The sequence below is a fragment of the Zootoca vivipara genome, chromosome 5 (genome assembly GCF_965207765.1).
Source record: "Zootoca vivipara chromosome 5, rZooViv2.hap1.1, whole genome shotgun sequence".
Classification (NCBI taxonomy): Eukaryota; Metazoa; Chordata; class Lepidosauria; order Squamata; family Lacertidae; genus Zootoca; species Zootoca vivipara.
This window is the reverse complement of record NC_142588.1, coordinates 74,303,485-74,326,511: the sequence shown is the minus strand read 5'-3', so window position 1 is coordinate 74,326,511 and position 23,027 is coordinate 74,303,485. Positions and strand designations below refer to the sequence as shown.

At 44.6% G+C, this 23,027-nt stretch overlaps 1 protein-coding gene across 1 annotated transcript; it reads right to left on the bottom strand.

Moving 5' to 3' along the window:
• Positions 1–492: 492 nt before the first annotated feature.
• Positions 493–21,132, bottom strand: AADAC (arylacetamide deacetylase). The gene is made up of 5 exons (XM_035133582.3): positions 20,751–21,132; positions 7,257–7,479; positions 5,473–5,542; positions 3,367–3,538; positions 493–1,327 (listed from the first exon to the last, which is right to left on the bottom strand). The coding sequence occupies exons 1-5, from the start codon at positions 20,886–20,888 to the stop codon at positions 722–724; spliced, it is 1,209 nt and encodes a 402-aa protein (XP_034989473.1). The 5' UTR covers positions 20,889–21,132; the 3' UTR covers positions 493–721.
• Positions 21,133–23,027: the final 1,895 nt, after the last annotated feature.

The following is a 23,027-nucleotide window of genomic DNA, read 5'->3' as shown; positions in this document are numbered from 1 at the left end:
AGGGCACCTAAATACTGGTGCGTTTTTGTGAGGACTGTTTTTAAAAATGCAAAGTGGAAATGTGACAAATGGAAGTTTGGGGAAATGAGCAAGTGAGATAAATTGAAAATAACAGGTCCACACATTCTTAACCCAAGGCTGCTTTTACAGCAACAGCTGTTTACATCTGAACCCCATGAACTCTGTTGAGCAGACAAAAACTTGGAAAGGTATTGTCTACTAAAAGAAAAGATAGAATGGGCTCATATGAAACTGTCAAGTGATCTCAGCTATGGAAATTGGTCCAAACCCTTCAAAATCCTTACCTTTAAGTCAAGTAATAAACCTGCTATTCATCCAAAGTCTTAACTCGAGACAAATACCTGAAGGTACTATGAGCCATCGGCCAAAAGGTCACTTTGCAGAGCCAGGTAGAATCACATGAGTCCTCACAAAAGCAAGCCAGAACAACATGCAGGTCCAAAACAGCAATTTCACACCTGAAAAGCACCATTCATTTTGTTCCAATGTTTTATTTTAAATTAAGCATAATTTGACAGATACAACAAAAGAAACCCCAAACAACCCTCTCAGTCTTGTTCAAAGAAAGGACTCTATAACAATGACCAAACCACCACCAAAGTACAATATCAAAGTTACTCAGAGAAAAGATCATTTCCTCCTGTATAAAACCCAAGTCAAATTGATCGGAGCCAAAGGCATTCCGCAGATGTGGCTTCATTTATAAGTTCTTATTCAACCACTCAATGTAGTCATTTGCCATCTTCTCTCCCACAGTTAAGATTAATGGGCCTGCACTAAACATTGCAACCCCATGAACAGTATTCTCATGTTGATGTTTTACAGTAACTCCTGCCTCCCTAAGTCGCGAGACATACATGAGTCCATCATCCCTCAAGACATCATACTGGCATGTGATGACATATGTGAGGGGTAAGCCACGCAGTTTGCTTTCATCGACCAGTAGTGGCGCTGCTCTTGGATCCAGAAATCCTGGGTATTTTTGTCCGAGCTCAGAACTGCCATATACCGGCTTGGTATAAACGTGACCCTTCTTATACCTTTCAGGTAGCCAGCGACTCCAGTTTGCAAATTTAAACAAATGGCTTTGCTCTGCAGGAACATGTTGGTTGGCTTCCATTGCCCTGTTTAGAGACATGTCAGTCGTAAAGTATTCGCTCCAGAATCTCACCATTAACGGTTTAGGCAGAATTGGCATGTTCCCATTGTCTCGATAAGATGGCAAATCCAGATCAATAGTCTGAAGAGCAGGGTAAAGCAAAGCCTGGATCTTGAATTTAATTTTGACATCAGGATCATGTAGAACCTGTAACAGTTAAGGGGGGGGGGCTGTCATTGATTACACAAGAATCCCTCCTCGCTCCATGTCAGATGGATCACCATACCAGAAAATATTTACAGTGCAAGGAAAAGGACACACACACACACACACACACACAGAGAGAGAGAGAGAGAGAGAGAGAGAGAGAGAGAGAGAGAGAGAGAGAGAGTACAGGCTTACAGATTGCCCGCCTCTTTTATTGAAAATTACACGTGCTGATATTTATACCTCCAATATTTACACTATCTACCATCTGAAGTGTTTAATATTCTTTTTAAAGTGATTCAGATTTACTAAGCTCTCATCTGTACCTGTGGAAGTTGCTATTGGAAACTCAAGATATACCCTGACACTACATCAGTCTTCCCCATCCTCGTGCCCTCCATATTATGTTGGATTAAAACTCCCATCATTGCCAATGGTAGATTTGGGCAGAAAGAAGTTACAGTTCAAAACATACAGACAGCACCAGATTGCGGAAGGCTGTTTTACACCTAAGCCTAAAAGACAGAAGTCAGAAGCCCACTAGGTTCAATGTGATTTTCAGCATAACCCTAAACATTCCTGCTCAGAATGACATTATAGTGTTTGATAGCATTCACTCCCTAGTTAGTAAATGTGTTTAGGATTTAAGCCTTACTTGGTAAGTAAACTAATTTACATGTGCTGTACTGCTAAGCATAAATAGGGACCCAGATGGTGCTGTGGGTTAAACCACAGAGTCTAGGGCTTGCTGATCAGAAGGTCGGCGGTTTGAATCCCTGCAATCGGGTGAGCTCCCGTTGCTCTGTCCCAGCTCCTGCCAACCTAGCAGTTCGAAAGCATGTCAAAGTGCAAGTAGATAAATAGGGACCGCTCCAGCGGGAAGGTAAACGGCGTTTCCGTGCGCTGCTCTGGTTTGCCAGAAGCAGCTTTGTCATGCTGGCCACATGACCCGGAAGCTGTCTGTGGACAAACGCCGGCTCCCTCGGCCTATAGAGCTAGATGAGCGCCGCAACCCCAGAGTCGGACACGACTGAACCTGATGGTCAGGGGGCCCTTTACCTTTTCCTTTAGTTGAGAAGCTCAGCTCCACGTTTTCAACAAGCTGATTGACCTGATAAATATTATGAGAGCTCCAGACACTTGATATATCCAAATCTACACATCCAGCTGCCCTATAAACTCCACAGAGGGTTGACTCAATTTTAGTAGTGAGATCACATTTTGAAATGATTTATACTAAAAAAAAAAAGTCTCCTGGTTTTTTTTTAACCTCTCTCGAAAGAAATTCTGCAGAATCTGGCATAGTGAGGTACTATTTATGCATAGCCAACAAAATAGAATTATCATTGGCAACAAGGCAGTGTTTCAACATTCTTTTTCTTTATTCGGGGAACCTTCTCCATGTCAAGTTGTCTGCCAGAATATCCCTCTGATCATCCGATGGAAAATCTCAGCAAACGGCACCTGGATTCTGAAGGCATTTTTAGGATACCCACTTAGTTTGGGCTGGGCACTTTCCCAGTGCTTGATATCAGCAAGTAACTGCCACAAAGGCTTACTAGGGGAACTAGGTCACACTGTAAAGGCTTGCTGTAGGATGGACCATCACGGATGCTAGTGAGGGATGGCATGCTGGTGGGGGGGGGTGCTACTTGGGAAGCATTGCAGGACCCAGAGGAAACCTTGCCCAGCTTCCTCTCAAATCTGACATGGAGCCTCAACACATAGCATGTAGCATGCTAAACAAAGGTAAGACTTTCAGGCATTGCTTGGTCCACCTTTGTTTTTGGCCCTGCACACCATGTGCTGCTAAAAGGTTGCCTGTGATGAAGCTCCCATATCCAGTCATCAAGTGTGGGATGCCTAGGGTAAGCTCCTGTTGCAGGATCCCAGTGACCTAAGGGTACCGGATGACGGTGTCAGCCCTGGTTGTTTCCCCAAGGTAACAGGTAGGCTTCGGAGAGCAAGGGTTTAGATGCATAACAAAGATGAACGCGACTCCTTCCGAATGCCCAACTTTCCAATACATTACGACTCACCTGCTGTGCCACTGCTGCGGCTAGGTTCCCTCCTGCGCTGTCTCCTGCAACGCACACCCTGCTTGCCTCTACGTTGTATCGCTCAAGGACACTGCTCTGCAGGAAGTACTTCGCCACTGTGTACACGTCTTCAAACTGAGCTGGGAAGTGGTGTTTCGGTGCCAGTCTGTACCTTTGTGGGGCAGTTTTCAAAAAGAAGAATTGGTTGTGAAAGAAAATCAAATCTAATTTGTGACATGGATGCTAGGTGTCCCCACCCACCCCCTTCAATTAAATTGACTTGCTTCAACATACAGTTTGGAACAGTCACTTGCAAACTTGTGCAGCTGATTACCCCCCACCAACTTACCCTTCACCAGGCAAACTAACTCCCCCTTTCTCTCTCACTGAATTACAAATATTTTACAAACTCAATGCAGTTTAAGAACTGATCTGGCAGATATAAACACTGGGTTTCAACTTGACCTTGAAGAGTCCCACCTTTTGCTGTATGGCATGGTTCACACATAACATCCAACTCCTATCACCCCTGACTGATGGCCATGCTGTCTGATGGAAGTTGGAGTCCAACAACATATGGAGTGCACTACATTGGCTAACCCTAGTTTAGAAGGTCTTCTCTGCATTGGTCCCACAGTTCCGAAATCCCTTCATTTGGACCTGCAACAAGTCACCATGCTGCAGAGTGTTTGGAAAGGCCTGAAGACCTGCATTTTCCATTTTTAATTGAGAGCTAGCCCACACTGCAACCATCCACCCATTACCACACCCCATCCATCCGTTACACCATGGTGCATCTGCACCAGTGAAACTGGATGCCTTCATCTGTCCCAGCTGCAATAAAACATGTCTCTCCCTTATCGGTCTCTATAGTCGCAGCAGGCGCTGCAACTCTCCAATTGTTTGGATTGACCCCCGATGGCATACTCTTTCATTGCCTCTTGAGACAGACAGATGCCAACAATCCTCTGACTCAGGTTGAGAAAAGTTAGCAAAACTATGTCCTTCTTCCCTCCTCTCTTGACTGCTGCATGCTGGGAAACTCACTTCATTCATGATGATGGGACTGATGGCTATGCATTACTCCCATGTTATGTATGCAATTGCCTTTAACTGTCGGACTTCGTTCCCCTCATGCTACAAAGTCCAAACAAAGGTTGCATTGTGCTTCACTGTAAACTGCTTTGAGGTTGCCTGGGGTTTTAACCATCAAGCAGCATATAGTGCTTATTAAATAAATAATCAGTGGGCTTTTGTATGCTCAGTGCATGTGTTGGATTATAGCAATTAAGCTTAGTTTTTTATTTGCAAAGGATTAGGTATATATATATATATGTTTGTTAAACTGCGGCTTTCTCCAAAACCGCTTGCCCGATCGCATTCAAATTTGGCCACAACGTCACATGGGTATACGTGAGTGTTACCATGCACTTAGATAGGGCAGTGCTTTAGAAGACTAAACTCAGAGGGCTGGGGATGCTGGGAAATTGTAGCCTGGAACTCCTCCTTCGAGGGCGGGGCCCGTCCCACAGCCTGTGACGCTCGCCAGAGACCTCGCCGCCTCCAAGGAGCCACACTGCCCAGGGAGCCAGGCCTCTCTGCAACCCCCGCTGCCCCCCCAGACCCACACTCACCAGGGAGCCAGACCACTCCACAGGCCGTGCCACCCCCCAGACTGGGAGCCAGGCTGCTCCAGACCCTGTGGCCTCGCCCAAGACCCGCACCACCCAGGGAGCCAGGCTGCTCCAGAGACCACGGCGCCGCCCAAGACCTGCGCCGCCCACAGACCCGGGCCACTCCAGAGCCCACACTGCTGCCCGAGACCCTGACCGCCCATGGACCCAGGCCGCTCCAGAGGTCTCACCCCCCCCACCAAGACCTAGACCTCCCAGGGAGGCAGGCCTCTCCTCGACTGGAGTGAGGAGGATGGGCATACAGGTAGGGGGGGTCGAGACTGTCACAGGGATGTGCTGGGGGTGGGAGGAGGAGGGGGCAGAATAATTCATAGGTCGGGACGGACTGGGGGGAGTCACAGGGATGAGCCACAGCAATGCGTGGCTGGGTACCGCTAGTTCACAATAAACACTCTGAAGCACCATTCCTTACTCGACTGATACGACGACAGCATTTAGTGATTCTGAAGTCCGTCTCGACAGGAGGTCATAGGGTTGCATGGCTGCAACAAAGTAAGTAATAAAGAATATTTTATTGCTCTTCTGAAACAAATAGACACACAGTTCCCTGTTTCTTTTGGCAGTAGCTTTTTGTGCACTTTCTGTGAATCCCTGCAGTTCAGCGCTTGGCAATGGAATAAACTCCTGCGCACACCGCTTTATCAAAAGACAGGAACTCAACCATTCACAAGTGACTTGGCTGCAGTCCAAGAAGATGTCCTCGATGGGATCTTAGTTTTCATATCTCACACCTTGGATATAATATGTCCTTCTCAGCCTTATATTCCCTAAGAGACATCATTTGCACTCGGAGTATTTCATTTTATTTTTCAAAAAGATTAACTTACAAAATCTAATTATACAAATTAGATCTGATAGGGGGAGGGGGGAGAGCAAGAGTTAAACCAAAATATGCAGCAGACTAACCAGAATATCAATGCTAACGATGTATTAAAATTGCAATACTATGGCCCACTTATGCTCTGTCCATCTGCTCACTATGGGCGATTCTCTACCCATCCCCACTGAAGCCCTGAATGACACTGCTCCCAGGGTTCAGAGGCTGAACCCCTGGATATGGTTTGATCTAGCACAACAAGAGGTTGCTAGAGGAAGGAGGAGGAGGAAAAAAATTGGTTGCTAGATCAGGCCAATGGCCCATCTAGTCCAGCAACCTGTTTTCACGGCTGGCCAGATGACAGGGGGAAGCTGGCCTGCAGGACCTGAGCACAAGACCACACACTCACTTCCTGTGGGTTTCATGCAACTGGTATATCCTCCATAAATTTGTTTGGCTGCTGTCAGGGTTAGGAGGAATGGTGGAGAGTCCCCACCTCCTTCTGCACCTCCCAGAGAAGAGGAAGACAATATAAATCAGGCACCCCCAAACTGCGGCCCTCCAGATGTTTTGGCCTACAACTCCCATGATCCCTAGCTAACAGGACCAGTGGTTGGGGAAGATGGGAATTGTAGTCCAAAACATCTGGAGGGCTGAAGTTTGGGGGTCCCTGATATAGATTTACAACAGTTGTTTGCAGAAGGTCATGGCTCTGAGACAGAAGAGGGGCAAAGCTGGGAGATAATGGGAGAAGAGGAGGGGGGAGAAGCAGAGACGGAACAGCTGACTGACATATTATCACTAGAAAGCATTCCAGAGCCCCCTCCCAGAACCTGGCGAGCAGTGAAAGTGGTAGAGCAGAAAGCTAAAAGCCAAATGGCCTTAAGCAGCCACGACTGAGAGGGAAGGGGAGGAGATTACTTGGAGCAACACCATTACCCCGAGAGGCGGCATTCTAAGCCTCTCTCTGTGAACATTGAATAAAATACATTGGTAAGAGCTTCTTATCTATTGGTGACTGGCAGACTGCCGTGGGGAGGGAAGATCGGATTCCCTGAAGCCTGGCAGCTGCCTTCTGCTTGCATAACCAATGGATGCAATCTGATTATTTCAGTTCTTTCATCGCGTGCCATATAGTTCATCTGGTTTACCTGTTAGATGAAATCTACAAATTAATTGCTTCTCTCAGATTTGTGGAGAATTAGATGGCTTTATACATCCTCTGCAGGTATATTGGCGTTTGAGCAGAGGAGACGCTCGCCGAAAGCTCATTGTCAAGTAGCAGCCACCTTGCTATGTTGTATCATGGCGCCTGTCTCAAAGACATTTCAATTTTCCACTCAAGACCCACATTAGTGGAAACAAGCACACATGCTTACCTGCTGCTCCTACACACCATCCACCCCCGTGAATAAAAATCATGGCCCTTTTCAAGGAATCGGGCTGCCCTTTCGGGAGATACAAACGGACTGGAACACCATTAAATTCTGTGTCAGTCACAGTGACCTTTTCATCCGACGTTGGCGCTGTATGTTCGAAACTTGTGAGGCTCATCATAACATCCATGTGGTGCGCAAGACCCAGCTTGTTGGCAACTGCAGCCTGGAAAACAAGAGGTATATTAATGTCAATATATTATGCAACTCTCAAGCTACATAATAGACTACATTCATCAATGCCTCTTTCCCTTCTCCTTCATATCAAAACTGGCCTAAAGAGTTGGGCATGCATATTAACATCATCGTTAATCATTTGGAATGGTATGCACACCCTGGAACATGAAGAAGTTCCAGGGGTTGCAAAGCAGAAGTGGCATTTTGCATTAGAAAGAACACTGGATACTTTGTGATATATCTGTTTCTAAATATCCATGTTCAACATCAAGGAGGGACTAGGCACCCAAGTATATTGTCTTCAGCTACAAAGCAACAGCAGTTTCCCCAAAGCAAGCAATATCCACTTGCAGCTCCTCCTGCTGTTCCTTTCCTTCTTTCTTCCAGCAAAATGCAAAACTCAAGGCTCCACCAGCTGACCTGTTTATTCAGTATTTATCTTAATTTCCTTGCACAAAGTTCATGCAAGGGTTGGACCAAGGCTGGTCTTTATATAACAGTTCTTATTTGTTTACAGGGTGGCTATATGATAGTAAGCATTCATCTTGCATTCAGTAGTTCATCCCACACATTTCAATCCATTTCCCTGTCACTTTCCAAACTGCAAAAAATCTCTCTCTCTGTGTGTGTAAGTGGAGTTGTTCTGCTAAGGTGAAATACTGCTTGTCTAGGTCAGATGGAATTGCCTATAACATTGCACTCGCAGTGAATACATCCCAAGGTGTGTGAGATGCAATCCCATGTACTTTTCTTGCTCACACTACTGTGAACACAGATTTTGGTTAGCTTTCATGATAGCTAAATGCTGGAGAGGGGGACAAACACTTTCCTCACAGCCATATTCCCACCATAAATCTCACACTCTCCACCTGACATTTAACTATTTTTTTACTTCCTAGAGGAGACAGGGGGTAAAGAAAAGAATGAAACACAGTTACGGGTCATCAAGTGGTTCATGCAAACTGTCGTGCTCTTGGAGAGAAATAAATTAGAAGTGCTTCTAGCCATTGTTAGAGAGTTTCTCTTTTCTGTGTGTGCTGTATTTTTGTTTCCAGCTCCTCAGGAGAGATTCCAAATTCAGCTCAGCTCCAATAGCCCTGTCAGTGCCAAAATAAGTGGTTGTATGCAATGATAGTCATACTCAAGAGCAGACCCATGTGTGTGACATGGTTATTAATTTTCATGAGTCTACACTGAGTAGATATGACCTCATAAGACCAGAACTGTCCACATTAACCATTGAGACCTTTAGTGTGATAGCCTATTATTTTTAAGGCTTTTTTTCCTTTTGAAACTCCCAAACTAGAGAATCTGGGTGGGTTTGGACGTGCTTTTTTTAGAACCTGAAGCTGCTTTTATATGTGATGGAAAGAAATTCACATACAAAAAGAAAAGTAATTAACTTCTGGACAGGATCCATGAAAAACCATTTAAGTGCTGTCTGGGTGGTGATGCCATTATTGCATGGGAGCCAAGCATGGTTTCCATATGTGGTGGCAGCCCACCATTTTCATTTACTCACTCCATAGACCATGGGTAGGCAAACTAAGGCCCAGGGGCTGGATCCGGCCCAATTTCCTTCTAAATCTGGCCTGCGGAGTGTCCGGGAATCAGCGTATTTTTACATGAGTAGAATGCGTGCTTTTATTTTAAATGCATCTCTGGGTTATTTGTGGGGCATAGGAATTCATTCATCCCCCCCCAAAAAATATAGTCTGCCCCCCCCAAGGTCTGAGGGACAGTGGACCAGCCCCCTGCTGAAAAAGTTTGCTCACCCCTGCCACAGACCTATGAAATCTCACAGATCTGTGGTTCATGGCATAGTGTATTGAATCAATTAAAATGGCAGGTGGCCTCTATGGAGGGGAGTAAAATTTGGCTGCCATTCAAAAGTGACATGCTACTTGCCCAGTTCCCAAACACTTCCCAGAGGCACAGCAAGCAGGGTGGCAAGTGAAGTAGCTGCTACTATCATGGCAGCAACAGCAGGGAGGGAAAAGTGCCACGGCATTGTGTGTTGAGGCGAGTGTGTTGCAGAAGTTGGAAGCCATTGATGGCATCGTACCAAGGCCTCAGTGAAGTCTGGTGCTGTCCTTGGATTGGGGGCAAGGAGAAATTATGCACAGAATACAATTCACAGAAAACAAACAGAAAGAAACGAAGATATCAAAACCCACAGAAGGCAATATCACACTGTGCAAGAGGGGAAATACTCGAGGAACACAAAAACCGCCCCTTTTGCAGTCTGTTTTTTCAGCACACATAAAGACTAAACTGCCCCTTCGCACACAAACTACAAAATATGCACTAACTGTATTCTTCTGAAAGAGATGGCCGCACCCTCACCAATCAGTTATGCAGCTCAGCCGGCTTGAGCTAGATATTCCAGTTAAGGCTCTTAAGATCTATAAGCCAACAGATTTTTATTTCAGATATAGATATGGGCATGTAAAGGATTGTCCAAACAATCAGCCAAATATAACTATGTTTATATGTTCACATCACTGCAGTACGAACGTATATGGATTGTTTGTTGTCTTTGGTGGGGAGAACGGTTTTGCACACCTCTTCCCATCTGAACCCCTCTCTCCTCATAGTCCTGTGTTCTGCTGCATTTTTGGTTCATACAAATGCCTCATGTAAACAAAATGTTTTGTTTTTTTAAAAAGCCAGTCAGCATTGATAGTTACACTAATTCTTAACATTACAAGGAACCCAAGATTCTGAAGATAATGCTTGAGAACAAAAAAAACTAAGTTTGTCATAGGTATGAGCTTTCGTGTGCATGCACACTTCTTCAGATACCATTCTTCAGATACTGGTTCTTGAGAACCAGTTTGGGTTAGCACCCCTATTCAATTCCATATTTGGTCATGCGCAGGCACTACTGGTTCAGTGGAACATTTGAAAACACAAATTACAAATTCCCCTCACAGACAGGGGCGGCTTGCCCATTGACTCTAGTGGCGTGGGGCGCCAGGGCGCCGGGTTGGCAGGGGGACGCGGAAACCACGCTGCGCACTGCATCCGTTCACCAGCCGCGGGAAGAAAAGGGGCGGGGTGGGGTGCCGGAGCGACCTGCGCGCCACGGCACCACGGCACCTGACCTGCTTAAGACGGCCTTGCTCACAGAGCCACAATTCCCAGAATTCCCTGGGAAGAAGGATTGATTGTCAAGCCACCCTGAGAATTTTAACTCTGTGTGGTGAACCGGGGTCTACTAACAACTCTCAGCACCCTTAACAAATCTCATTTCCTAGAATTATGGGTAAGGAAAGCTATGACTGTTGAAAAGCGGTACCATAGCGCTTTAAATATATCGTGAGAATGTGGCCCTAGCAGAAAAGAGGCTGTGGCTACATACAACCCTATGCCCACTTGCCTAGGTGAACACTGAATTCAGCAGGGCTTATTCCTGGGTTGGCGCATATAGGATTGCACCATAAGACTTTTATTTACATACCTCTCCTCGAGGGAAAGAGAGGATTAACACTCCAATGCTCCCAAACCGTTTGTATGACAGGTCTTTTGTAACAAAATATATTTGCATATGTGATACCATCAAGCTGTGACACAGCCTTTTCATTACATTAATTACTCCACTCACTTACTTCACTCACACCTGACAATGATTTATTGCTATTGGTTGCCTAATGACGCTGGGCATGGTGCTGGATTGTTGCCAGTGATTATATGCAATCCCTGATGGCTAAGGATTTGCTCTTCTCAAGTAATTTTGGTGTGTAAGCCTCAGGGCCCAGAGTGATTCACCAATCAATCCCACGCTTTAAAAACTACAGTTCAAACGAGGCCCGTGTCAACAACTTTAAGAAGTTTCTTGCTAAGTTTTATATTTTACATTTCAAGTTTTGCTGAAGGCCAGAGGTGGTCTGACCACACTCTTACGCAATCATTTCATTATACCATCATGGCCTGATTCTGAAACCAACAACAAACAATGGCCCCTACCCAGAAACAGCTGGACTACTCCAAACCACATGCAGGTTGAGAAATGTCAGCAGCCTATTCTTGTTTCCTTCCACAGGAAGTGAAGGCAGCCCACCTGCAAATGCTGACCTCCAGGCAGGTAATCACCGGCCTCCTTAATTCACAGTCTGCAGGAGAGGCCAGATGTGAGGAGTAAGTCATAGCAGCATAAACAAGCAACAGCAGGAGGCAATAACTGTTAAGGAGACAGGCAGTGGAGCCAAGCAGAGGCGCTGCGGGGATCGTATCTGTGCATGTTCCTAGACTAAAGCACAGATCAGAATACAGTTATCCTCAGACTCCATGCTTCTCTGAAGTTTTTTGGTGCAGTATACTAAGGGCTGCCTTTGTAAAACAACAACATCATCACACCCCTCCACCTATTCATAGTAGTAGTAGTAGTAGTAGTAATTTATTATTTATACCCCGCCCATCTGGCTGGGTTTCCCCAGCCACTCTGGGCGGCTTCCAACAGAAGAATAAAATAATCAATTAAAGATTAAAAGCCTCCCTAAACAGGGCTGCCTTCAGATGTCTTCTAAAAATCTGGTAGTTGCTTTTCTCTTTGACATCTGATGGGAGGGCGTTCCACAGGGCGGGCGCCACTACCGAGAAGGCCCTCTGCCTGGTTCCCTGAAACTTGGCTTCTCGCAATGAGGGAACCGCCAGAAGGCCCTCGGCACTGGACCTCAGTGCCACCCCAAGTCATGCTGCTACATGTTGTTTGAAAAACAATGAATAAAATCATTACTACTACTGATGTGCCACAAAATTGCAACAGTAAGGAAGTGGGATACAGAGACTCCCTCTTTAAAACCTGCTGATAGCTCAGTAACATAATACCATAACTCTGTATCATGGAACAAGCTAGTGCAAAATGTTTGTTCTAGTATATATTCAAATGAAATTTTAGCGTTATTCAGGGTTTAGCCAGCAACAAGCCCCTGTGGGCTCTGCCCCTCTGCCATCTACACTGAAGAGGGGGGACATTGTGACTCAGGCTATGGAACTCAGATCATGCCAGGTTCTAGGTAAAAAAGGTAAAGGACCCCTGGATGGTTAAGTCCAGTCAAAGACGACTATGGGGTTGCTGCGCTCATCTCTCTTCAGGCCAAGGGAGCCGGCGTTGGTCCACAGACAGCTTTCTGGGTCATATGGCCAGCATGACTAAACCACTTCTGGCGCAACGGAACACTGTGACAGAAACCAGAGCGCACGGAAACGCTGTTTACCTTCCCACTGCAGCGGTGCCTATTTATCTACTTGCACTGGCATGCTTTCAAACTGCTAAGTTGGCAAGGGGTTCTACATCACAGTCTACCTGTGTAGAGCAGGTTCATCTCTTCAGACATTCCCACTCCACACCTGTGTTTGTGAATGGGCTGGGAAGCTGCTGGGGCCAGAGGATGCAACCCTGTGAAACAATGTCAATTGCACGAAAGGGTAACGCCAGAAAAGGGCTGTTGAAGTTCATTAAAAGCCTCTTAATTCTTTAGTAAACTTTGGCTGAAAATGACAGGATTAAGAAGAGTTTTCTTAATCCTTCTCTTTCTTTTAAAGCTAGAGCAGCCTAGGGCAGGTTGCATCTGTGAAAAAGAACAGGGAAAGGGAGAGGCTGCTTATGGTAATCCTTTCTCTTCTGGTCCTTTGTTTGCTCAAATGTCCTCTCCTTATTTTGCTTTTTCCCCCTAAAGAGGAAGCAATACATTCCATGACCATAGCATCCTATGGCAGGCAGCATATAAAACTCAATTATAGTATCTGAAGGAAACTGCATAGCTGATATAGATGCTATTTCGACATAGGAATGATTCCTGAATTTACTTTACTCCAGCATTTGAGGTATTAAACGTATCTTACAGAACTATCTGCTGCTAAGCAGAGGAAATGTCCATGGATGAACCAATCTTATTTATTCTGAAGAATTATCATCTAAAATTATAATGTTGTTTAAGCTTGCACAAAGAGCTGTTTTGCAACCCAAGATTTGGACAAACTGACCAGAAATCATTTGAGTCCAGAATCCATTTATAGTTAGACCCACACCCTCTCTGGCAACACTTCCTGATGTCAGCACATTATGCTGCCCAGAATGCATGAACCTTGGTGTTAGACATGGTGCATGAAACATTCTTGTGAAAACAGTGCAGTGTTGGGAAGGAACTGCATGCAAACTTTCATAGAACATAGAAAGTTGCTTTATACTGAATCAGACTCCTTGGTCCATCTAGCTCAGTGACTCTCCAGAGCTTCAGTTAGGAAGCAGTGTGGTCCTTCCAAGGCCGAGGTTCAAATCCCAGCATCTCCAGGTAGAATAGGGAAGGAGTCCTATCTGAAATCCTGGGAGAGCCTCTGCTAAACCGCAAAGCCATACCAAGCTAGATGGAGTCAGTGATCTGACTTGGTCTATGGAAGCTTCCCATGTTCCTATCTGCTTCGGGTGCTCTTTCTGTACTGCATTAGATTTGCACAAAACCAAAAAGGGGACAAGGGTCTACATAATATTTGCATATGCTAATTTATTTGCACAAGTACTAATTTATAAATTTTAAAAATGAAATTATTTCCAAAGATTAAGTGGTTAAGTGACTGGTTAAGTGACCTGTGTGCCAGATCAGTGTGCTGTCCAGCAGCTGATGGGCAACTTCAAGGTGCTTCTGCACTGCTCTCCTTCTGACCGACTGGGACCGTACTCCTCCGTCAAACAGAGGGCTTGACCTCTGGAAAGTCGGACACACAGCCACCTACACTGTTTTGGTTGCCATTCAAATTCATAGCCTAGTGGTGAAACTCATAAAATTAGAATATTTATTTCAGTAATGCAACTTAAAAGGTGAAACCAATATATGAGATAGATGCATGACATGCAAAGCAAGATATGTCAAGCGTTTATTTGTTGTAATTGTAATGATTTGTCATTAGGCGGGTCAATTATAAATGGAATGTAATTAATGAAATGTAATAGCGATGTTTATTCTTGTATTATTGTAACTATTTGTTTTATTACTGTGGAATTTCCAAAAGAAAGCATTTGTAAAAATAAAAATAAAAAAATAAGTTGCATTACTGAAATAAATGCACTTTCCCACGATATTCTAATTTTTTGAGTTTCACCTATAGACAGTAGGGCACATTTTGCCGAAAACAATGCACTGTGGATAGAAAAATAGCTACACATACATCCAATGTGCCCCATGATCCTTTAAGGTTGGCAGCCGAGCTCTCAGTTTAAAATATACTTTAGGGGTTGGAACTGGGCTTAGATAATGTGCATTATGTGAGGGTACAATTTCCTGGCCACGGCCCTGGGCAGTCTGCTTCCCTTCAGCCTAATTCCTAAAATGGGGAGGGTTTGCACCCATGCACTGATTTCTCCCGCTAATGGTAGTGTACACATGCAGGTTTTGTTTTTTTTTAGATGGTGATGGTGATGATTAAACACTTTCATTAATAAATATTGTATTAATATTTATTTATATACTGCCCTTCATCTGCAGATCTCAGGACAGTTTACAGTACAAAAGCACAAAATACATAGCACACAAAAACCCTAACACAATAACCCTCCACCCACCCATAGCCCCAGAAACATTTTGAAGGCCATAGATTCTTCAATGCGCCAAAGACCTGGGTTAAAAGGAATGTTTTTGTCTAGCACCAAAATAGTAGTAAGAATATTATCTTCAAAGGCGCATCCCCATATGAGCAGCTGAACCCACAACAAGGACCCCTGTGTGATCAGAGGTCCTGGTGTGTAGGGTTTCTATATACATCCAGCTGTTCATGGGCACCCTTTTGCAGGCATTGCACTGAACATGTGGGTATCAAGGAGGCAGGGTTGGTAGTGCATGATTTGTGGGGGTGGACTAGTGGCATAGTTCACTTCTCTCCGTCTCCATACATTTACCGTACACAGAAGAAGGTATGGATGCAGCTCAAGGCATCTGGCGTGGGAACATAAGAAACTGCCTTATACCAAGTCACAGAATTGGTCAGTCTTTAGCTCAATACTGCAGACACTCCGCAGGATTTTCCCCTGCCCTACCTGGAGATGCCAGGGGTTAAGACGGAGAACTTTGGAATGCTCTACCTCTGAGCCACAGCCCCTCCCATTATGTAGCAACACCACACATTGCCAGGAAAAACCCGCAGTATAACAACTAAAGTTTATCCAGGATCAATCTTTTGATCCATTTATACTGTGTTGTCTCACACACACGATACCTGAAGAACAAGCAGGACGAGCAATTTCACGTATGTAGATCACTATCTACGTATATAAAATATAACCGGGACACGGTTTAGCGCTTGAGATTTGTTACGAGCGTCTGTCTACAGTGGTACCTCGTGTTAAGAACTTAATTCGTTCTTAACCTGAAACTGTTCTTAACCTGTGGTGCCACTTTAGCTATTGGGGCCTCCCGCTGCCGCCATGCGATTTCTGTTCTCACCCTGAAGTAAAGTTATTAACCCGAGATACTATTTCTGGGTTAGCGGAGTCTGTGACCAGAAGCGTCTGTAACCTGAAGCATCTGTAACCCGAGGTACCACTGTATTTTGTTTTTCTCACCTTCATCCTGTGACTTTAAAAAGAAGCCTGGAAGAGAAAACTAGAAGTGAAGGCAGAAAGCTTAATATCTGACCGTTAGGCTGCTATTACAGGCAGAGGAGCAATGTCAAAAAAAAAAAAAGGTATGGCAACCCAACACTTGTTGGAAGGGTTTGCTATGAGCAAAGAAAACAAAAGTTGTGTTTTCTCTTACAGGCTGTTACCAGCAGCTGCTGCAGCATTTGCTAGGGGGACTTGCAATGCAATGTTGCAGTGTGGAGCACTCCTGTTCATGAAGCCAGCCAGCCTGCCATTCCCCCTTGCAGGATACTTCATTCTGTTCTCCCTAGTTTTTTCCTTCCCTACTCCCTGCAATCAATGGCCATGAAGTGTGCTTAGCCGTGGTCAAAGTGGCTCTTTTGGAGGGGAGGGAATTCCCACCCCCTTAGAGATTTTTTTTTTATGTCAGGGCTCCCTCTGCTCAGCCTGCTGATACCTCCCTGCTTCTGCGCAGATGGTGCCATTTGCTATTAGCGCTAGACAGCCAATGGGGCAGTGGTTAAAGTGTCAGACTAGCACCTGCGATTTAAACAACGCTGGCATGAAGCCATGATTTAGCAGGCACACATAGATAAAGCCTCTTGGGATGCAGAGCCATGATTGGAGAAGCTGAACTCATCAAAGCTCTCCCAGGCTAAACTAATAAAAGTTTTGGGCCGTACTGGAACTGCATCATCTTCTGTTCATGCTTTTTTAAAAAAAAAAAAAAACAAAACCAGAAATGGCTCTCATGTGGAATGGAGAATACTAGCCCATGCAGCTTCTTCCATCAAAGTCAGGGTCCCCAAACTAAGGCCTGGGGGCCGGATGCGGCCCAATCACCTTCTAAATCCGGCCTGGGGACGGTTCGGGAATCAGCATGTTTTTACATGAGTAGAATGTCCCTGCTAGGAGTGGGGAGGGCAGCGAGAGCGACGCTGCGTCCCTTAGAACCTCGGGAAGGGCGTCCCGGGGGCAATTTGCTCGGCACAGCCCAAATCCGGACTCCCCAACTCTTCGGTTAGCTCTAATAAGAGCTCCGGAGCGAGGAGGGTAGAAGTCGCGGGGGCCATTTTGAGCGGCAACGTTATTCTAGCAGGGAGAAGCTTCAAGCCGAAGGCGGAGAGCGCTGGATTCTTCCGAAAATAAAACGATTGGAAAAGATTGTAAGTAACCTCACGATTTGGATTATAAAACAATTTGGATCTGGGAGAGAGGGGAGAAAAGAGGAAGCCACCCCCCCCCACGGCAACAAAAGAGACAGTAAATAGAAACCCGAAGCCATAAACAGAAGATTTGCAATTCAAAGGATCCCTCAAAGGCATCAAAGAGAATCTCCCCTTTGATGCAGGGTGAGAAGGGGAGAGAGACTGTGGTTTATGACTGCCCTGCAGCAAGAGGTAAAGACTGAGAAAAATCTTTCTTTTCCTCGGGAGCCGGCAGCCCAGGCAACCCAGTGAGTTGATCAGGATTTATGAGTCAATTTTTATTTCATTTTGTATTTCTGGACTTTGTGGAATTTCTTTTCTGGTTTAAATGTTTGTGAAATGTGAGTTCGAACTTTATTGTTAATAAGACTTGAAGAATGCAGCCAGCTTGTTAAAATGGAGTCGAGAAAATAAACTGTGATCATATTCCACCCCACGTGACAAGTTTTGACCTTGGCAGGATTGAATTATGTCAACAAAAAAGTGTTCCCCTGAGTTCCAGCGGTCTGTTTTGACCTTAATGTGGGAAACAAGAATAGAGCTATGTCAAGAGGAGACACGACGGCAAGAGTTACAGAAAAAATTTCAGATGGTGATGGCAGAATATGATTTTTTAGGAGATGAAGCTTTTGACACTGAAAAAGATGAATGTGAGAATGACAATGATGATGACTGTGATTTGGAAGGAAAAGATGAAGATGAGGACTGTGATGATTCAACACAAAATGAAGCACACCACGAAAAAAATGATGACTTTACTCTACAAAAAGTTGGATGGAGTGCCCCGCTTTTGAGGGGGGCACGATTGGTATTATTGGAACTCCAGAACGCCCACAGGGAAGAAGGAAAAAATATGCAGAGAAGAGAAGAAATTCAGGGGCCCTGTATGGTGGCCTGGATGGCAAAAGACTGTAAACAGGGGGTGGGGTGAAGGGAAAGTGATGTTGTGATTACATGGATGGATTAACAGGTTTATAACTGGTCTGCTGATTATGGAATTTGCTGGATTGGGGGGGTGGAGCCGGTAATCGGGGATGTAAGGTTAAATTGAGAATAGTTATAGTTTTAAAAGTGAATGGATTTTGGAAAATGTGAAAATATGGAGGCTTATAGAGGGAGAAAAAATTAGGCACGGGAAGATAAAATGGGAGTTTGATTTTTCAGTGATTTGAAGTTGTATAAGATACAAAGGTGTATTTCTATAAAGTAAGAAACTGTTGCAGATGATAAAAAAGGGATGAAAACCGGGGAAGGGGGGGGAGGGGAAGCCCACAAAATATGGTTTTACAATCATGAATGTAAGAAAAAATTTTCTGTTTTGTATTGTTTTTTTCTCTTTTTTTGCCCTTTCTTTTTTCCTATTTCTATTTTTCTCTTTTTTTTTGGTATGACAATAGATGGTTGGATGGATGGCCTCCTGCGTACTGCCCTGGTTTGCTGGAGCTCCCTGGTGGCAGGGGGGGGGGCTTTGGGGTCAGGGGAGGGGGAGGAGGACAGAAATCCAAGCATAAAATGGAACATCTCTGACTGTTCACATACATGGGATACTTCTGTGGCAGGGGAGGACCCATGTGGGTGGGTAGGAAGGAGGTGGAAAAGGTGTTTATGTATGTACCGTTTTTTTTTTGTTTTTTTTGTATTCTGTAAAATTAATAAAAAGTATGTTTTTTTAAAAAAAGAATGTGTTCTTTTATTTCAAATGCATCTCTGGGTTATTTGTGGGGCATAGGGATTCGTTCATATATTTTTTTTCAAAATATAGTCCAACCCCCCACAAGGTCTGAGGGACAGTGGACTGGCCCCCTGCTGAAAATGTTTGCTGACCCCTGGTCAAAGTGATGGGGAAATCACATACCAATATGCTCCCTGTAATGCAGGAACTCTCTAGTTCCATGCAGAATTCGACAACCCTACCTACCTCTCCCATGTTAGTCATACTGCACCCGTTTGCCTTGCCACACACCTCCCAACGATCAGATTCAGCCATGTGCTGTATGCCTCCCCCCTCCCTTGCTTTGCGCAACACTTTTCTTGCTGTTGCTCTTTTCTGTTTGTTTTCCTTTATTTTCCTCTTTTCTAAGGCTGCGCTTTTATGACCTTTCCACCACCAGGCAATTCAAACACCCAGGGAGTGACATGGAAACTGATGCCACACCCCTAAATTCTGCACACCTCAGCAAGTGCTCAGAAAGCTACTCTTTTAGCAGCATGCCAGCAATAAAACACACAAACCCCGAGCTGTGATCACAGTGTTGGCTGGAAACCAGCAGGCAAAGCCCTAGGGACCATGCCTCAGAAACAGGTCAGATTCCCATATGTATCTGATGCCTTATAGTTGGTGAATAAATGCAGCTGTTGGGTGCTATTCGGCTTACCTGTTCCTTAAAAGTAGACTCATTGAAATTAAAGACAATGACTACATTCAGTCAATTAATTTCAGTGGGTCTACTCAAAGTAAAACTTACTGACTACCACCCATTGGGTCCTCTTTCTGCATATGCAAACAGATTTTTACACTTAGGAACAAAGATGTCCAGCAACTTAATAGAATCAGAGAATTGCAGAATTGGAAGAGACCACAAAGGTAATCTATTCCAACACCCTGTAATGCAGCATTTTTTTGCCCAATGTGGAGCTTGAAGCCACAACCACTTGCTACCCAGAAATGGGAAATAATTGTAACGAGTTCTGTAATTTTATGCATATCTCTCTTTTTATGCAATCCACCCTGCAGCTCCTGGGTGATGCTATAGGTAAATACATAAGCAGGCAAGCTGGTGAAAGTCATGCATGTATGCAGTACAGCAAAACAGATACCTGAAAGAAAAGTAATTTCAGTCTATGCTCAATTGCTGCGGTAGCCACAATTCACCCGGAGATCATTAACAGTGTCTGGCATGGTAGATATATTAGCAGGGATGTTTCCCTCTCCCTTACACCAGATTTCAATTAGAAATTACATCAGTGGCGAGGAAAATTCTAAGAGCTTTCCCCTTGATTGATTGCTTCAAGCATTAAAACTGGTTATTTATAGCAACAGCCATGCAGACTAAAGAGTGTGTATGAAATGTGAAGCGTGGTAATTATATCTGTTATCAAAGGGAGCTTTGCACTGCTTCGGACTCAAAAGTGGGGTGCTCGTATTTCAACAGCAGCTAGAGAATAACAGAGAAAACAGGATGCAGTGCCTTGCAAAGCTATTAAATGGTTTAAAAAGCTAACAGGTAAGCTTCCCTTCTATCTGCATTCATTTTCATATATAGGACATTTCTGTCCAGAGAGTAAAAAAGAAGAAGAGACAAATGAATTCTGTTTCATGATGCCCCCACCCCCCGCCAAATAATGCAACTAATAGCCTGTTAGTTCTCATTTTGCACAATCCCAACCTTTTTCTATAAGCTCCCCCACCACCCCCTTTTGCATTCAAGCAATCTCACATGCACAAGACGCCTGGAACAAATAAACGTCTAAGCTTACCACATGGTCTAAAGTTCTAAAGACAGCACCAATGAACATCAGCTTCCAGCGGTCCTCAACATTCTCTGGAAAGGGGCTGTATATGTAATAGGCAGTCAAAACCGTAGCAATGAGAAGGCACAGTGATTTGATTCCCATCTTTTACTATCTACTTCAGTCAAGACTGATTGCCATTGACTAGTCTCGGTGAATTTTAACGGAGGCAAGTCAGCTGACAGCAACAAAGTTAGTCTGCTGTTACACAGTATGACTCACACAGACCCGGAGAGACCAGCTCTACTTTGATCACTAGGAAACAGGTTCGGCTTCTAGAGTAAAGGCAAAACTTCACGCTAGCAAGCATTCAGCCACCTACAATAGGATTACTGGAGTTGTTTGTGCTGCTTGAGCCGAGGTTTCAGCAACAAAGCAACAACGACAAGTTTGCACTTATTGGTTCTACAGATTCCACAGCTCTGGTGTTTGAGAGGAAAAAATTAAAGTGAGGAAATATAGAATATATAGAAATACTTTATTGTCACTGCACCACTTGTTTACAGTGAGATTTAAGGAGCCCCCCCCCCCAATCTCTCAGTCCTTGTTACACTCTGTGTAACACCACCAACCCCGAATGTCAGCTGAAATGTTGCTGTCTTCCATTCAGCAGCAGGAAATGCAGCGTTCTCATTATAACTACGTAACAACGTAAATCAGTGATAAGCAAGACCTTTGAGCCTCCGAGTGACTGATAAGCTAAAGACTTCGTCTCAGTAGGGAAAGACTAAGAAAAGATATGCATTTGCTCCACTGACTCCATACTACAGCAGACCAGATTTTAGGTGCCCCTAACTCTGGTCCATGGGGGGGTCAGGAAGAGTCAGACGCGACTAAACAACAACAAACTGATGGTCTGTGCTCAGCTGCCACATACCAAGACTGCTCAGAGAGACTGATTGGCTTTAGACTGAAATATTTAAGATATGCAAAATTTCTACACTTTTGCGCTTGTACTAGAAAGACTGGAGGTGTGTTGGTTGCAGAGAGTGGGAGGGAGGGAGAAAGAATAAAGTTTTGGGTGACTGTCACAGGAAGAACAGTTGGAAAAGTTTCATCACTCCAACTAAGTTTTACTTCCACATTTTCAAAAGCTGCTATGTGAAATGTGTCAAAACAGGACCTCAGGGTTAAAGCTTTGCCAGCAGCTCCTCTGGCTGGGCTGATGTTGCGGTAACATACTGAACATTTTCTTCTCCCTCAGCAGATGAGAGATTACAGAAGATGCAAGAAACTAATGCAGTCTGAAAGGCTTTGGGCCACCCTTGTCTGCAATCCTCTTGCCACTTTACATAGATCTGGTGGCCAGGCTACCAAGCTGTTTCCCTTGTCTCTTAAGACAAGCCTTTTAGCCCCTCTCACCAGGTGTGAGGGGTTGAATACTTGCAGCAGAGAGTCTGCTCTACTTGAGTGTGCTTGATTAAGAACCCTAGAAGAGCCACATTTGCACCATACGTTGAAAGCACTATGACACCACTTTAAATAGCCACAACTTGCCCCAAAGAATTCTGGGAGCTGTAGGTTGCAGAGAATTGTCAGGAGACCCCTGTTTCCAGAGTTACAATCCCCAGAGTTCCCTGGGAAGAAGGACTGAATAGGAGAATAGGGGTCTCCTACCAACTCAACCTTATCAAACTACTTCTCCCAGGATTCTTTGGGGGAAGCCATGGCTGTTTAAAGGGGTGCCACTATGGTGCTTTAAAGATATGGTGTGCATGTGGCCTAGGGCTCTAATTTGCACAGGGAGCTTATTTGAATATGTCCTGGCACCCCAGCTCAATCCTGGGCCAGGTCATGTGCTGTGATAGGAAGGGAGATCTGTTCAAAGCGAGTGCCCACATCTGTTCTTGCTCCCTTCCCATGAACCTTTCACTGCCACCAGATGAAAGGTTTTATATTTCCCAGGCTGCCTTCCACCAAACAGCACTAAATGCTCCCTCTTGGCAGAGTGTTGTTGCCTCTTAAACAAGGTGTGGAGCAAAATCAGGCAGGCCTATGAAGCACCTCAGACTGAGGTGAGCCATTGATTTTGTGGTTAGTGCACACCTCTAATTTAAATGCTATTTGAATTGGACTTTTCATCCATAATTGAGAGAGAGAGAGAGAGAGAGAGAGAGAAGGAAACAGGAAGGACTACTCTATCAATGAATACATGTGAAACTGACATAGAATAGAAATAGGCTGTACACTCAATCTCAGAAGAAATGGAGCTGTGCCAGATATAATCAGTGTGTGACAGAAGCA

Bases quoted from the DNA above. Each gene is read 5' to 3' on its own strand.
- AADAC (XM_035133582.3), bottom strand. From the start codon at position 20,888: ATGGGAATCAAATCACTGTGCCTTCTCATTGCTACGGTTTTGACTGCC. The intron at 3,539-5,472 runs GTAAGGAATGGT...TGCCCCACAAAG, and splicing joins GCTGTCGTCGTATCAGTCGA to GTACAGACTGGCACCGAAAC. The intron at 1,328-3,366 runs GTGAGTCGTAAT...TAACTGTTACAG, and splicing joins CCGCAGCAGTGGCACAGCAG to GTTCTACATGATCCTGATGT.